Raw genomic sequence first — 16,495 nt, 5'->3', positions numbered from 1 at the left:
TCTCAAAATAAATAAACTTAAAAAAAAAAATGAAAGGTATTAATTAAAAAAATATCATTAGATTAAATGTGAAAGTTATTTAAAAGGATTCAATTTTTCTTATTGAATGTAAAGAAAAATTTTCTTATTCCTAATCTCAGTCACTTTTGTCCCCCAATCTAATCACTCAGTTTTGAAAATTCTGTTTTCTAAGTAACTCTGAAATTATGGATATTCTTTTCCATTTCATTACTGCTCATACATGTCAGGCCTTTAATTTGTCTGTTTTGTTTTAGCTTCTTGTCTCTTTTCTTTGATAATATCTTTCCCACTTCCATTTTCCCTGATTCTTTTTAGCAGTCTTTTAAACTATCACAAGAGTGGTCTTCCTAAAACACAGAAACACAGACCTGATTATAGCACTGACAGTATCAATCAGTGATTTCCCACCACCTACATAGGCACCAGAGTCCCTGTGGTTTCTCTCCATCGGTGTCGAACCCACCACCACCACCAGTACAAGTAACATGTGCAAACTGACTGTTTGCAGTCCCATAGAGGAGTGTCCCTGCTCAGTGCCTGGAATGCTGGCCAGCCCCTCCACCTCTGTCCCTTGCACATGTTTTCTTAACTGCTAGTACTTTTATGCCGTTCTTCCAGAGTTTATATAGTTTATGTCTCACGAGTACTGTGTTTGCGTCTTCCTGCCGTAACCTCCTTAACAGATTGTTTTCTCTCCTAGCTGTATGAAGCATGCCGCTACCTCGCAGCTAGATGCCATGTAAGTATGCCATCTGTTTTAATTTTCTTGGTAAAAGTTTAATTATGTTGCTGTTATACAGAAATCTGGTGGTGGAGCTGGCAGATTAGTAAAGTATTCATGAGGAAGTGTTCTTTTCTTTAGTATTGTGTGCTATAAAATATTGATTCTCTATTTACCAATATCTGACATGCATGAAGAAAACTCTGCCTTAGAATTTGAAATTTTAAGCTCTACGTTTTAAATATAAGTAATGAGTAGGTATATTCTATGACCCTTTTAAAATTGACAGTATTTGCTTGTATGTCTAAGTGTTCGAAGTGATAGGTGATAAACAGTAGTTCTGGCTTTTGCACAACACAGTATGCTGCGAAAGAGCATCAGCAGGCACTTGATATTCTTGACATGGAGGAGCCAATCAACAAAAGGTTATTTGAGAAGTACTTGAAGGATGAAAGTGGCTTGAAAGACCCCTCCAATGACTGGGAAATGTCACAGTCCTCCGTAAGTAATGCTGCAATAAGCATACTTCAGTAACATCAGTAAGAATTACTCACACGACATGCAAAACATAAATCACTTTCTTTTATTTCAGTATCACCATGTTAAAACAGTTCAGTTGCCAACTTATTTAATTTGCCACTGAAACACAAGAAGACTCCGAGACATTTCTGAGTCATTAGATGGAAAGCTATAGCTATGTCCTCATATGCTTGAGTCTGAAATAGGCTGACTTGAGAGCTTTCTTCTCATATTTGATGCCTTAAATTACTCCCACAGATGGAATAACCTTTCCCTTTCTTACTGTGTTTCAATACCTACCCCAGGAAACCATAGTTTGCTTCTTTCCAGGGAGTGGTTTGGTGTTACTCTTTATGTAATTTGTTTACTTCAGTTTGTATACTTCATATCTGCCTGAAATTGCAAATTCCTTGTTGGCAGAGATTATATAATGTAACATAATAAATGACATTCACAGATTACTAATCTCGACTGTTATTATTTTTTCTTTTTTTCTGGTTTTTTTTTTTTTTTTAACAGCCTTCTTGAGACTATTTATGTGCTAAGGAGCACGTTTATTTTTCTGCTAATAAAGGTATTTATGAGGGAGTCTGGTATTACCATTATTATTTTTGGACTACTTACCATTTACCTACTAAGAAATACATGGTTTGTTTGTAATGCATGATTTATCTTATGAAATTATTATTATTATCATTATTATTATTATTTACAAGTCATAAGATACTGCATTGGTGTAAGATTACACCTTGTTACATCCTCTTATTTTTAAGTTTGGATTTTATGATGAATCTTCTTTGTCCCTTTACCAGTTTTAGCTGCCCGTCTCTGGATCATCTGTAGGTTTAGTTGCATGTTTCTTGAGGTTCAGAGTCTAGAATCTAGGTTGGATTGCTGTCCACATCCTCTTGTTAGTGGTTGTGGTGAGGTGGCTACTCTGTGAACACCTCACATGTACTCGCTTTGCAGAAGACTAGCACCTCTGCTTCTCACAGGGCCCTGTAAGTTAGATGAGGGACGGAAACTTGTCCAGGGTCACTAGGAAGCATCAGAGCTGGGGTTTTAACTCAGGTCTGTCCAATGCTACAAGTTCATGACCCTAATCGTGGTACCTTATTGCCACCAGTTTTTCAGTGTTTATTACTAAGATCCTTTCATTGCGACCCGCCTATCAAACTGTCTGAGTTTAATTTAATATTTGTATTCTGCTTACTATCTAAATCATTACCCTCTTTGAGACAGAACAGATAAGGAACCAAGTAGCAGTGACGTGCTGTAGTTCTAAAGATTGTTGAAGTGAGGAGAGCCTAGGGAAGATAGAGAAGTTTTACTTCCTTTCCTGTTTCTGTTAATTTGTTGGGATTGAATAAATTATTTTAGAGGTCAAGAGAAGTCTCAGCCTTAAGATAATAGATCATTCTGATCAAAAATTAAATTTCGACGTATTGATTTAGTACATGACTCATCATATTTTTCCAACAGATAAAGAGTTCTATTTGTCTTTTACGAGGGAAAATCTATGATGCTCTGGATAACCGAGCCCTAGCTACCTATAGCTACAAAGAAGCTTTGAAGCTGGATGCCTACTGTTTTGAAGCATTTGATCTTTTAACATCACACCACATGTTGACAGCTCAAGAAGGTTTGGAAACTCAGGTGTTTTCATGTTTAGCACAATTAATATCATTTGGATTTTTTTTTCTCTGAAACCTTTACAGTCAAGAGCAGACTATGCATGTTTAAACAGACCTGAAGCACATTGCAAAGGACAGTGGTGGATTGTGCAGTGCCCTTTGCTGTCAGAATCTTTAGGGTTGTGATGTGGTGAGGCCATCTTTTTGGGAAGTAACTTGAGGTAGTGTAAACCAAGATCTCAGTATCTGATTCAGAGATGCCCAACATGGCTTTACCTCAAAGCCTTTAACAACATCAGGGTGCAGGTCCCAGCTCCAGACAAGTGGAATGGAATCTCTGGCAGTGGGGCCCTGGCGTCAGATGTTTTAAAGCTCTCAGATGACCCTAAGGTGCAGCTAGGCTGAGAACCACAGACCTAGTATGTCAGCAGTAATGTGAGGTGGATATGTGCAAGAAACACAGAGAAAATAGGGATGTTGTGTTAGTGGGGTTCAAGCACATTTTAGTCTATCTAGTGTAGTAGTTCTCAGGTTGATTTTGTGCCCTAGGGACACTTTTGATTTTTATAAATTGGGGACGGGATGGGAGGTTGCTAATGGCATCTAGTGGGTGGAGGTCAGAGATCCTGCTAACCATCCTGTGGTGGTGTGGGACAACCAACCGACAGAATTATCCACATAGAGTGTCAGCAGTGCTAAGGCTGGGAAACTGGCCGGGTGGTTCTTGCATCTGGTGGTGACCAGAATCGCCTAAAAGGCTTCATGGCTCAACCCTCCAGGTGGTTCTTATCACCTGGGTCTGGAACCACTGTCTTAGATTTTCAAGTATATTTTGATCTTGTTATTCTCTCTTTTGAGTTTGATTTATTTAGACCAAGAACTATAGAAGAATATTTTTTATTGATGCCTTTTTACCCCCATAAATACTGTGAGGACATTCTTTTTTCTTAACATTTTTAAGAGAAAGAACTTCTTGAGTCACTACCTCTTAGCAAGCTCTGTACTGAAGAACAGGAATTGCTACGCTTTCTATTTGAGAACAAATTAAAAAAGGTGAGTAAAAACACAAAATTAGTTTTGCTTTATGTAACTATTTTACTAAATTTGGCATCTATTCTTTTACTAATTAAATTTTTAAAACTTAATTTTTATTAGCACATTTGCAAGAATAGATGATATGATTCCTTAAAAAGCGTCCAAAAACATGTCTTTTTTCTAGGGATTCCTTATGCTAAAAGATTGAACTGTAACATAAGTGGGACGTTGTGTGAAAATGAGGATTTTTTTCTTATGCTTAGTGAACTTTTTTTTTTTAATTTAATTTATTTCTGAGAGAGAGAGAGAGAGACAGAACATGAGCGGGGGAGGGGCAAAGAAAGAGGGAGACACAGAATCTGAAACAGGCTCCAGGCTCTGAGCTGTCAGCACAGAGCCTGATGTGGGGCTCGAACTCAGAAACTGTGAGATCATGACCTGAACCGAAGTTGGATGCTCAACTGACTGAACCACCCAGGCGCCCCTGAACTTCTGATTTGTAAAATACTTCCTGCCCTGGAATTCCGTGATAAAATTGAGAAGAGAATGCAGCTGATTGAGAGGAGGGCTGATAAGATACAAAGTCAGGGCTCCCAGAGGTTCACACCTGCCCTGTGTAAACCCTTGAGCCATTGGGCCAGATCGAGTCTGCCGTTTGATTTGTACTGCACATTGGGTTCATGTTTCCCTTTCTCTGTTGCAGTATAATAAACCCAGTGAAACTGTCCTCCCCGAGTCTGTAGATGGTTTGCAGGAGAATCTGGATGTGGTAGTGTCTTTGGCTGAAAGACATTATTATAACTGTGATTTTAAAATGTGCTACAAGCTTACTTCTGTGTAAGTATATCCACTTATTTCTGTGTAGGAGCATAGAGTCCATTCTCATTTTACCTAAGAAGTATGTAGGGCTGCTTTGTGAATAAGCTTGAACTAATTGGTGATAATTGAAGTTGCCTTTACAATTTGCAGAGTTTACTAGAAGGGTTATTGTTATCTTAAAAGAGCAATTTACAGACACAGGTTTATGGGCACTTACGGGTTAGTCCATTGCCTTGGGAATAGACAATTCCCTCGTCTCAGTGTTTTATAATTTGCAAATTTGAAAATACCATTCTGGCACATAGTCTCATAAAATCCCTTCTTTGTTAAAGTAGGAACTAGTCAAATCCTGTAGATGCTGGGTGCTCAGTCAGGCTTACTAAGTAGCTAAGCCATCTCCCTGCCGCCCCCACCATACCAGTTTTCATGATTCAAACTTGTCTTGTAGCTAAATTACATATGCTATTTTTAACAGATCTTTGGGATTACTTAACATCCTTGAATTCACAAAAATATTAATTGACAAATACGATCTGTTTAATATTTCATATTGTTTTTAATCCTTAGTAATTAGACTGCTTATTTTGTAATTCTGTTGATTTAAAATAAATGTATGTGATAGTGTTTATTTTTATTCCTTCTAAATAAACCAGAATTTTCCCTTTCATTTATAAGATAATCATTACCTTAATTGAGCCAACCTGAAGGTAATGGAGTTAAAAAAGTAAAAAAAGTATTTTACATAAAGATGTAATGACTGTTTAGACATAGCTATTTTAATGAGGTATGTTCTGTTATGTATTGCTTCTGGCATGGTAAATGTTGCTTTGACTTTCAGAGTAATGGAGAAAGATCCTTTCCATGCAAACTGTTTACCTGTACATATAGGGACACTTGTGGAGCTGAATAAAGCAAATGGTAATTTTTTTTAAATCAAAATAATAATTGTTAAGACAAAAAAATTTTCTGTAACTTAACATTATGTCTCACAAGTCCTGGATAATTGAGATTACAGTTAACAACATAATGGAGTTCTCTGACAAAAGTAACAGCTAGTGTAAGAAAAGCTTATCAGAGTGACTGAGGATCAATTCTCTTACGCCTACAGAACAGTGTTTGTTTTCCCTTGCTTCCTGTTGTCAAATTTACTTTATGGTTTAAGTTGTATAAGCTTTAGAGTATCGGCAGATAGTTTTTCTTTTTTTTGTAAAATCCTAAGAAAACTGATAGAAAATAGTTTAGAAACTGGGTGGGGGCAGAGTTTTTGCTTGTGTTTCCTATACTTTAACATTTCAGAAACAATTTAGTTATGTTTGGATGTTATTTGCCCTTAAATCTTTTAAGCTGTGTCAGGAGTTTAAAAAGCCTGACACTCCAATTCCAAACCTCTGCTGCTCCGGGTGTGGTCTATGGACCAGCAGCATCACATCTCCTAGAAGCTTGTTGGAGATGCGGACACTCTGGCTGTGCTGGTCTAATGGATCCAAATCTGCACATAGGAAACTTCATCATGATGTGTTAGGACTTACATGTTACTCAAGAAGAAATCATCTTGCTGATTTGAGACTTGAAAGTTTGATCACTCAAATTGGTTATGGGTAGTTAAGATGGTCCATAATAAGGGCACAGAGTGTGTGATACCAGTTATGAAGATAAGCGAAGAGCTTTGAAATTACTTCTCAAGCACCATGACGTGCTTTATCATGAGAGACTCGTCCAGTTTTCCAGTCACTCCAGAAGCACTCAGTGTCCACTTGTAGGGTAAGAGGTTGGTGGGGGGCTGTGAATGAAACAACTGTAGTAGTTGTATATTTTATTAAGTAAATGGGAAACTATGAAAGTGTTACTATGAGAATAAATTTGTTTGATCGTGAAGAGTTGTAACTAGAGGAAAGTCATATCTTAAAATTGACTGGATCTAATTCTTTTTTTTTTTTTTTTAATGTAGAACTTTTCTACCTTTCTCATAAATTGGTGGATCTGTATCCTAGTAATCCTGTAAGTAAATGTAAACCTTTTTTTCTTATGGTGTTTTTTTCTTACCTGAACTCTAAAAAAATACTTAACTGGCTTTTAGGTAGTAACTTATATTTAAGTTCAAGCAAATAATGTTTATTTATTTTTATTTATTTATTTATTTATTTATTTTTTACATTTATTTATTTTTGAGAGACAGAGTGAGACAGGGTGCAAGCAGGGGAGGGGCAGAGAGAGAAGGAGACAGAATCCAAAGCAGGCTCACAGAGCCTGACACGGGGCTCGAACCCACGAACCATGAGATCACAACCTGAGCCGAAGTCGGATGTTCAGCCAATTGAGCCATCAGGCACCCCCAAATAATGTTTATTTTAAGGTGTTGGAGGAGGACCTCCTAGTGCTATGATAATTAGAAGTGGCGTTAGCTTTTCAATCCATGAAAGTATTTTTTTTAAGTATCTTGAAACAATAGCTTAAAACAAAAATCCTTTGGGGCGCCTGGGTGGCGCAGTCGGTTAAGCGTCCGACTTCAGCCAGGTCACGATCTCACGGTCCGTGAGTTCGAGCCCCGCATCAGGCTCTGGGCTGATGGCTCAGAGCCTGGAGCCTGTTTCCGATTCTGTGTCTCCCTCTCTCTCTGCCCCTCCCCTGTTCATGCTCTGTCTCTCTCTGTCTCAAAAATAAATAAACGTTGAAAAAAAAAATTAAAACAAAAATCCTTTTATTCTGGTTACAGAAATAATATATGCTTATTTTAATATACTTGATATACAGAAAAATAAAATGTTGAAAATGGAAGTCATACTCTCACCTCTCGTAAGTGATGCTAATAATTACTTGGTGGCTTCCTCACCTTGCACGTACAGCATAACTTACCGAATTGTGCAGTAGTTGGGTCATTGGGTCTCTTAGGCTACCTTGGAACACAACTGGGACCCAGAGATTAAAACTAACTCAGGAACTGTGTCCTTAGAGACAGAAGTTAGGGATCAAAGCCTAAGCCTCACCCAAGAATCTCTGCCCTTGGCCAGTATGAAAATAATTTAGAAAGAGGCAGAATCAGTGCAAGAGAAGTCTGCTAATGAGGTCGAGCCTGCATAGTGCTGGTGAGAACCTGGGTGGAACCAGGGAGGACACGACTCAGGCTGGTGTTTGTACCAAGTGTGAAGGAACCTCATCTTGTATCGAATGCTGCAGGGACATCGTTGAAGGCACTTTGAGGAAGAATCTGTTCTTTTTTCATCTAGGACCCTTAGTAGACAGCCTGTCTCAGAGAAGTTTCTAACTTGAACTAGAATAACTTGAGCTAGAACACATAATGGAATGTGTAGTCCACCCTCTGGCCTGGTATGTTAGAGATTTCCAGTTCCAAGTCAAGCATCTTTGGTCACAGTAAATTTTGAACTTTTTAGGTGTCTTGGTTTGCAGTGGGATGCTATTATCTCATGGTTGGTCATAAAAATGAACATGCCAGAAGATACCTCAGGTATGGATCTGTTGTCTTTTTCCCTCTGTAATGAGCCCATAGTAAGGGATTTCTTGTTCATCCTTTTTAATACAATAATTAAGTACTTTAAAAGCAGTATGAAAGAATAATTTTTTTCAGATTCAGTTCAGTTGCATCAATTATGTACCTTTTTTTTTTTTAATGTTTATTTATCTTAGAGTGAGAGAGAGTGCACACATGAGAGCAGGGGAGCAACAGAGAGAGAGTGAGAGAGAGAATTCCAAGTAGGCTCTGCCCTGTCAGCACAGAGCCTGACGTGCAGCTCAAATTCACGAACTGTGAAATCATGACCTGAGCCAAAATCAAGAGTCAGCTGCTTAATTGACTAAGCCACCCAGGTGCCCCAGTTACACACCTTTTTATAAGATGTCATGAGGGGATATAAAAGTCAGTGGTGTAGACCTTATTCTCAAGGAATTTACGATGTGTGTAAATTATAAGTGAGAAAAAACATGAAACAATAATAGACGTTTGGAAGGTCCTGTTTTTCATTTACAGAGATACTCGGCACCTTTTAACTTTAGGACTTCTTTTGTTAATACTTGTGAAATTACATGAAACTACATGAGATTAGTGTCACTAAATGTGACTATAAAACAGAATTCTTGTCATAGTGAACTGGTTTATATAAGGATCTGCTGTGTGCAGCCAGTCAAGCTACTTTATAAGTGTGATTTCAGCCACATGAACAAACTGGGAAAGTGGATCTAAGAAAAAGTGTGTAAACTTTGGACATAGATTTGAATTCTAATACAAGCCCTACCACTTGCTAGCTGTAATTCCTTGGGAAAGTTAATAACCTCTGACCCTCTCTTCTTTAAAAATGGGAATGATACAATACTTGTATCCCAGGATTGTTAGGCAAATTGGTAGGATGACTCATAAGGATCCTGCACTCGGAAAAACAGGGAGTTCTCTGGTCAGTTGAATGTTAAGCATTTTAGAAGAACTTGCTTGTGCTTTTTCCTGGAGTAGGCAGATGATTCAGATGTGATAGTTCCTCTGAACTGTGCTTCTCTGATTTAGTGATGGACTCCATGTGAATCAAGGAACATTTGAGTGATAGAAAACTTAGAAAATAAAATGCTGGGAAACGGGCATCTCATCGTTTATATTTTCCTTGTTTTGTGGTGTGTTCTCTTTATTCTGGGTGTCCTGGGTCACTGGGTGTCTGCTGATTGAAGACTACTTATGACGGCTTAGACTGTGTGGTGCAGTCTGCAGGACCAGGGTGTTCTCCTGCTGCCGTCCACAGGGTGTCACTTAATCTTCCCAGCCTCAGTATACTGATGTTTAAAATACAAATAACGATTTATCTTGTAAGTTACTAGGTGATGCACATGAAGCATTTCACATGGAGTCTGGTGTAAAATATGCCCTCATTAAATGGTTGTTGCTACCACAATTACTGAAACAAAGCTCCTGGATTAAGTAATATTTGTAAATTCAGAGTGTATTTGTATTTGTAAATACAGAGTGCCAGTGGGTTCAATTATTGGACCTAAAAAGTTGTGGACCTCTCTTAAAATGTCTTAAAATTTTGCTTGTACTATTAAACATTCTTTTATTTCAAATGAGATTAACAATTGTTATGTAAGTATTTAATATGTTAAGAGCTCATTTATTTAATTCCAATATCCTTGAAGCTATCAGCTTATATAAAATTAACAAGAATGAATCTCTCACTAGAATGACGTTTCTTGTTTCAGCAAAGCGACAACACTTGAGAAGACTTACGGGCCTGCGTGGGTAGCATACGGACACTCATTTGCAGTTGAGAGCGAGCATGACCAGGCCATGGCTGCTTACTTCACAGCCGCGCAGCTCATGAAAGGGTATGGCAGAGTGCATGGTGAAATCCATGAAGGGCTGCTCTTGCTAACAGAATGACGATTCTGTTATTACTGTCATTGCCATTTGGTTGCTGAACTAAACAAAAATATCTTATTTGTATCTTGTTAGTAGCTTATGACTGAACATGGAGGGAAAGAGGCTGGTGTAGTGGTTTTGACCTAGCAGGTCACTTTCACCAGTACAGAATGGCACTAGGAAATTAAGCTGAGGGAAGAGAGGAGGGTTAGAGGCTCCTTCTCATGCAGGAATGAAAGTATTTGTGAGCAAATATGTTATCTGTATCCTATTTATGTCCAAAAGGTATTTGATGTAGGTTTTGTGGACTGTATTTGACAGCGTTCTTGATTTTATTTACTTACTTTTTATTTTTATGAGAGAAAGCATGCGCGTGTGCGCATGAACCAGGGAGGGACGGGCAGAGAGAGAATCCCAAGCAGGCTCTGTGCTGTCATTGCAGAAGTTGATGCGGGGTTCCATCTCATGACTATGAGATCATGACCTGAGCCTAAATCAGGAGTCAAGACACTTAGCCAACTGAGCCACCCAGGTACCCCTCCAGTGTTCTAGATTTATATCAATATTAAGAGTATTGATATTAAGTGATATAAGTGTACCCTAAGAGTATCTTACTTTGTGGTGGGGAGTCAACTCTCCTGTCAACTCTCTTTGGACTTGCCTAACACTTGTCCTAGCCCTACCACGTGGTGTTCTTTTGTGTGGGCTGTGTCCGTTTCTGGAGAGGTAGTAGGAGTGCTGTAGTTGCAAGGGCTGGTCTGGAGTCAGACTCCTGGGGGTCTCAGCCAAGTATGTACCCTCTTGAAAAATAGGGAGAATTGCAGTACTTATTCCTGGGAATAATTGAGACAATACCAGTTAAAGACTTGGAACAATGTCTGACATGCAGAAAGCAGTCAGTAAAAGTTAGCTGCCTTAATTTCTTTGCTTATAGTATTCAGAAGTGGGATCATATATTTATCTGCATTGAACGTCATCTTGTTAGGTTTGATTTACCTTTTCTATTTCCTTACAAGCATTCTAAGTGTAGTCACTGGGGTAGGGCTTTATATATGAATTTGGTCAGGGTGAGGATATATAATTCAGGCCTAATACCAACATATTATTAGAAATAGTTCTCCAGGTTAAAATGGTTTCGGCAGTTACTGACCCACCTGAATGGTCCTCAGTACCAACCATGGAGAGTCCATGATTCTCCAGCTTATCCACCGTGATGTGTGAGACCTTTCTTTCCCAGTGTTTTGCTAAAACTTGGCTCCCGTGTCTACCAAGACCTCTAATCTATCAATCTGGTCAATTGGCAGAAAAAAAAGTCTCTGCAATTTACCTTGGGTTGTTTCTTACTATTTTTTTTAACGTTTATTTATTTTTGAGACAATGCAAAAGACAGTGCAAGCAGCGGAGGGGCATACAGAGGGAGACACAGAATCTGAAGTGGGCTCCAGGCTCTGAGCTGTCAGCCCAGAGTCTGACGCGGGGCTCGAACTCACAAACCGTGAGATCGTGACCTGAGCCGAAGTCGGATGCCCAACCAACTGAGCCACCCAACTGTGCCCCCTTGGGTTGTTTCTTATGAACACAGGCTAGAGTATGCTTTTTAATTTTATTTATTAATTTTATTTATTTTATAAATAAATTTATTTTTTCTGGGTGCTCACAAACCCAGAATAGTTATTATTTGTTTGTCAGTTTCTACCTAAGAATCAAAACTAATTACAGAATTTTCCAATGTAACAAACTACGTTCAAGTAAATTTTCAAATCCGCTCACCAAGATAAGCATTATTCTTTTCATTTCTTCCCCATCAGAACAACTTTGCATTCTCTTAACTTCCCTGTGTTTGGATAAATGTTTGAAATTGTGTAAATACTTTAAGTGTTCCTTTATGATTTCTTCTTTGAGCCACTGGTTATGTAAGAGTATGTTGTTTAATTCTCACATATTTGTGAATTTCCCAAATTTCCTTCTGTTAGGATTTCTGATTGAATTCCATTGTGGTTAGAGAGCATATTTTATGTATCTCAGTCCTTTCAAATTTATTGAGGCTTGTTTTATGACCTCACATGGTCTATTGGAGAATGTTCTAGGTGCACTTGAGAATCTGCTTTTTTGGGGTGATTGTTGTACTGCAGTCCCTTGGGTCTGATTGGGTTCTAGTGTTGGTCATGTCTTCTGTTTCCTTGTTTATCTTTTGCCTAGTTATTTTATCCATTGTGGCAGGTGAGCTGTTGAAACCTCCCAACTATTATTTTTGAATTTTGTCTTTTTCCCTCCAATTCTGGCAGATTTTGCTACATGTATTTTGGGTCTCTATTGTTAGGTTTTGAGTGCAGTGAGTCTTTCACTATTATAGGAGGTCTTTCATTGTCTCCAGTAACAGCTTTTGTCTTGTCTATTTTGTCTGATACTAGTATAATCACACCAGTTCTCCCTTGTTACTGTTTGCATGGTCTTTTTCCATCCTTTTACTTTTAACTTGTGTCTTCAAATCTAAAGTAGGTCTCTTATAGACAATATGTAGTTGGATCATTGTTTTATTATTCATTCTGCCAATTTCTTTCTGATGGAATTTTATGTGTTACTGTGCTATGTAATTACTGGTAAGTAGGATTTATGTTTACCATTTGCTCTGTTTTTATGTCTTTTTTGTTCTTCTTTGTTACTGCCTTTTTTGTCAGATATTTTGTAATATACCATTTTAATTCCTTGGTTTTTCCTTATACTATATTTTTTGAGCCTTTTGGTTTGGGTTTTTAGTGGTTATCTTGGGGGTTACAGTTAACATCTTAAAAGAATCTAGTTTGTAGGGTGCTTTCCAGCACCAACAACCAATTCTCTGATTATCTGGACACTAGCTGGGTCCAGTTCTGACTGGTCAGTTCAGTTCTGACACTACCCAGATTTAGTACAGACCCTTCACAGGTTAAGCACTCAGTCCCATTAGACTGCCGCTCCCCACTTCAGACGCCAGTGGTAAGTCCCAGACCACTTTCACTTCTGACTGGCTAGAAATCGGGGCTTCCCATGACCCTCTCCTGAGATTTGGTGATTTGCAGAATGACCCACAGAATTCAGGAAGGCATTTTACTTAATTCTTCTGGCTTGTTATAAAGGGTATACTCCAGAATAGCCAGACAGAAGGTATCCACACCCTCTGCAGGCAAGCCACTCTCCTGGCAGTGCACTGTGTTCAGCAGCCCAGATACTCAGTCTCTTTGGTCGCAAGTTTTTATGGAGCTCAATTTCCGGCCCTTCCCTTCATGGGAAGTCAGTTGGAACTTTTGTTCCCACCCTCTTATCACTTGGTCCTCCTGGTGACCAGCCCCTTACAAGGCTGTTTTGGGGCCCTACCCTGAGTCACCTTCATTAGTATAAACTCAGGTGTGATCAAAAGGGGTCACTGTGAATACCAAAGAGACTCCTGTCACTAAGGGAATTGCAAGGGTTTTTAGGTGCTCCATATCAAGTACCAAGGGGAAGACCAAATACATTTCTTACTTTACCACTGCAACTTAATTCCAGTTGTATAAAATTTTACTCTTCTGCAGTTCTGTTTCTTTCTGCCTCCTTTGTGCTCTTATCACACAGATTACATGTTACACATTGTAAGCCCCCAACACAAATTTATGATTGTTCTATTACTCAGTTATCTGTTAAATCAGGTAGAAGAATTGCAAACAAAATATATTTGTACTGTCTTGTGTTTACCTAGGTGGTAACTTTTATTAAATTACTTAAAAAAATTTTTTTTTTAATTTACATCTGAGTTAGCTAGCATATAGTGCAACAGTGGTTTCAGGAGTAGATTCCTTAATGTCCCTTACCCATTTAGCCCATCCCCCCTCCCACAACCCCTCCAGTACCCTCTGTTTGTTCTCCATATTTAAGAGTCTCTTCTGGGGGCGCCTGGGTGGCGCAGTCGGTTAAGCGTCCGACTTCAGCCAGGTCACGATCTCGCGGTCCGTGAGTTCGAGCCCCGCGTCAGGCTCTGGGCTGATGGCTCGGAGCCTGGAGCCTGTTTCCGATTCTGTGTCTCCCTCTCTCTCTGCCCCTCCCCCGTTCATGCTCTGTCTCTCTCTGTCCCAAAAATAAATAAAAACGTTGAAAAAAAAAATTTATAAAAAAAAAAAGAGTCTCTTCTGTTTTGTCCCCCTCCCTGTTTTTATATTATTTTTGTTTCCCTTCCCTTGTGTTCATCTGTTCTGTGCCTTAAAGTCTCATATGAGTGAAGTCATATGATATTTGTCTTTCTCTGACTGACTAATTTCATTTAGCATAATACCCTCTAGTTCCATCCACGTAGTTGCAAATGGCAAGATTTCATTCTTTTTGATTGCTGAGTAATACTCCAATGTATATGGAAACCACTTCTTTATCCATTCATCCATCGATGGACATTTGAGCTCTTTCCATACTTTGGCTATTGTTGATAGTGCTGCTACAGATATTGGGGTGCATGTGTCCCTTCGAAACAGCATACCTGAATCCCTTGGATAAATACCTAGTAGTGCAATTGCTGGGTCATAGGGTAGTTCTATTTTTAATTTTTTGAGGAAGCTGCATACTGTTTTCCAGAGTGGCAGCATCAGTTTGCATTCCCACCAGCACTGCAAAAGAGATCCTCTGTCTCCGCATCCTCGCCAACATCTGTTGTTGCCTGAGTTGTTAATGTAAGCCGAATATTCTGACAGGTGTGGTTTTGATTTGTATTTCCTTGATGATGAGTGATGTTGAGCATTTTTTCATGTGTTGGTTGGCCATCTGGATGTCTTCTTTGGAGAAGTGTCTATTCATGTCTTCTACCCGTTTCTTTACTGGATTATTTGTTATTTGGGTGTTGAGTTTGATGACTTCTTTATGGATTTTGGGTACTAACCCATTATCTGATACGTCGTTTGCAAATATCTTCTCCCAGTCTGATGGTTGCCTTTTAGTTTTGCTGATTGTTTCCTTCATTGTGCAGAAGCTTTTTATTTTGATGAGGTCCCAATAATTCATTTTTGCTTTACCCTTGCCTCTGGAGACGTGTTGAGTAAGAAGTTGCTATGGCTGAGGTCAGAGAGGTTTTTGCCTGCTTTCTCCTCGAGGATTTTGATGGTTTTCTGTCTCACATTTAGGACTTTCATCCATTTTGAGTTTATTTTTGTGTCTGGTGTAAGAAAGTGGTCCAGGCCATTTTTCTGCATGTTGCTGTCCAGTTTTCCCAGCACCACTGGCTCAAGAGACTGTCTTTATTCCATTGGATATTTTCTCCTGCTTTGTCAAAGATTAGTTGGCCATACGTTTGTGGGTCCATTTCTGGGTTCTCTGTTCTGTTCCATTGATCTGAGTGTCTGTTTTTGTGTCAGTACTGTACTGTCTTCATAATGACAGCTTTGTAATACAGCTTGAGGTCTGGGATTGTGATGCCCCTTGCTTTGGTTTTCAAGATTGCTTTGGCTATTCAGAGTCTTTTTTGGTTCCATACAAATGTTAGGATTGTTTGTTCTAGCTCTGTGAAGAATGCTGGTGTTATTTTGATAGGGATTGCACTGAACATGTAGATTGCTTTGGGGGTTATCGACATTTTTAACAATATTTGTTCTTCCTATCCAGGAGGAGTCTTTTTCCATTTTTTTGTGTCTTCTTCAACTTCTTTCATAAGCTTCTATAGTTTTCAGTGTATAGATTTTTCACCTCTTTGGTTGGATTTATTCCTAGGTATTTTATGGTTTTTGATGCAATTGTAAATGGGATCGATTCCTTGATTTCTCTTTCTGTTGCTTCGTTGTTGGTGTGTAGGAATGCAACCGATTTCTGTGCGTTGATTTTAGATCCTGCCACTTTGCTGAATTCATGGTTCATTTCTAGCAGTTTTTTGGTGGAATCGTTTGGGTTTTCCATGTAGAGTATCATGTCATCTGCGAAGAGTGAAAGTTTGACCTCCTCCTGGCCAATTTGGATGCCTTTTATTTCTTTGTGTTGTCTGATTGCAGAGGCTAAGACTTCTAATACTATGTTGAATAACAGTGGAGAGAGTGGACATCCCTGTTGTGTTCCTGACCTTAGGGGGAAAGCTCTCAGTTTTTTCCCCATTGAGGATGATATTAGCGTTGGGTCGTTCATATATGGCTTTTATGATCTCGAGGTATGATCCTTCTATCCCTACTTTCTTGAGGGTTTTTATCAAGAAAGGATGCTGTATTTTGTCAAATGCTTTCTCTACATCTGTTGAGACGATCATATGGTTCTTGTCCTTTTATTGATGGGATGAATCACATTAATTGTTTTGCGGATATTGAAGCAGCCCTGCATCCCAGGTATAAATCCCACTTGGTTGTGGTCAATGATTTTGTTAATGTATTGTTGGATCCGGTTGGCTAATATCTTGTTGAGGATTTTTGCATCCATTTT

At 38.8% G+C, this 16,495-nt stretch overlaps 1 protein-coding gene across 3 annotated transcripts in view; it reads left to right on the top strand.

The window, feature by feature from the left end:
- The window catches only part of CDC16 (cell division cycle 16), a 57,928-nt gene that overhangs the window by 2,335 nt on the left and 39,098 nt on the right, over positions 1-16,495 (top strand). For 2 of the 3 annotated variants that reach the window (XM_040486981.1, XM_040486980.1), the window contains exons 4-12: positions 722-760; positions 1,103-1,243; positions 2,744-2,903; positions 3,857-3,948; positions 4,634-4,767; positions 5,588-5,667; positions 6,698-6,747; positions 8,139-8,212; positions 9,943-10,068. In XM_040486981.1, the coding sequence (XP_040342915.1) occupies positions 722-760; positions 1,103-1,243; positions 2,744-2,903; positions 3,857-3,948; positions 4,634-4,767; positions 5,588-5,667; positions 6,698-6,747; positions 8,139-8,212; positions 9,943-10,068 (896 nt within the window). The remainder of the gene's footprint in view (positions 1-721; positions 761-1,102; positions 1,244-2,743; positions 2,904-3,856; positions 3,949-4,633; positions 4,768-5,587; positions 5,668-6,697; positions 6,748-8,138; positions 8,213-9,942; positions 10,069-16,495) is intronic. The other variant, XM_040486982.1, reaches the window with a different exon arrangement.

Source organism: Herpailurus yagouaroundi, unplaced genomic scaffold (genome assembly GCF_014898765.1).
Source record: "Herpailurus yagouaroundi ecotype Mexico unplaced genomic scaffold, PumYag 164, whole genome shotgun sequence".
NCBI classification, from domain to species: Eukaryota; Metazoa; Chordata; class Mammalia; order Carnivora; family Felidae; genus Herpailurus; species Herpailurus yagouaroundi.
This window is presented reverse-complemented; position numbering and strand designations above follow the sequence as displayed.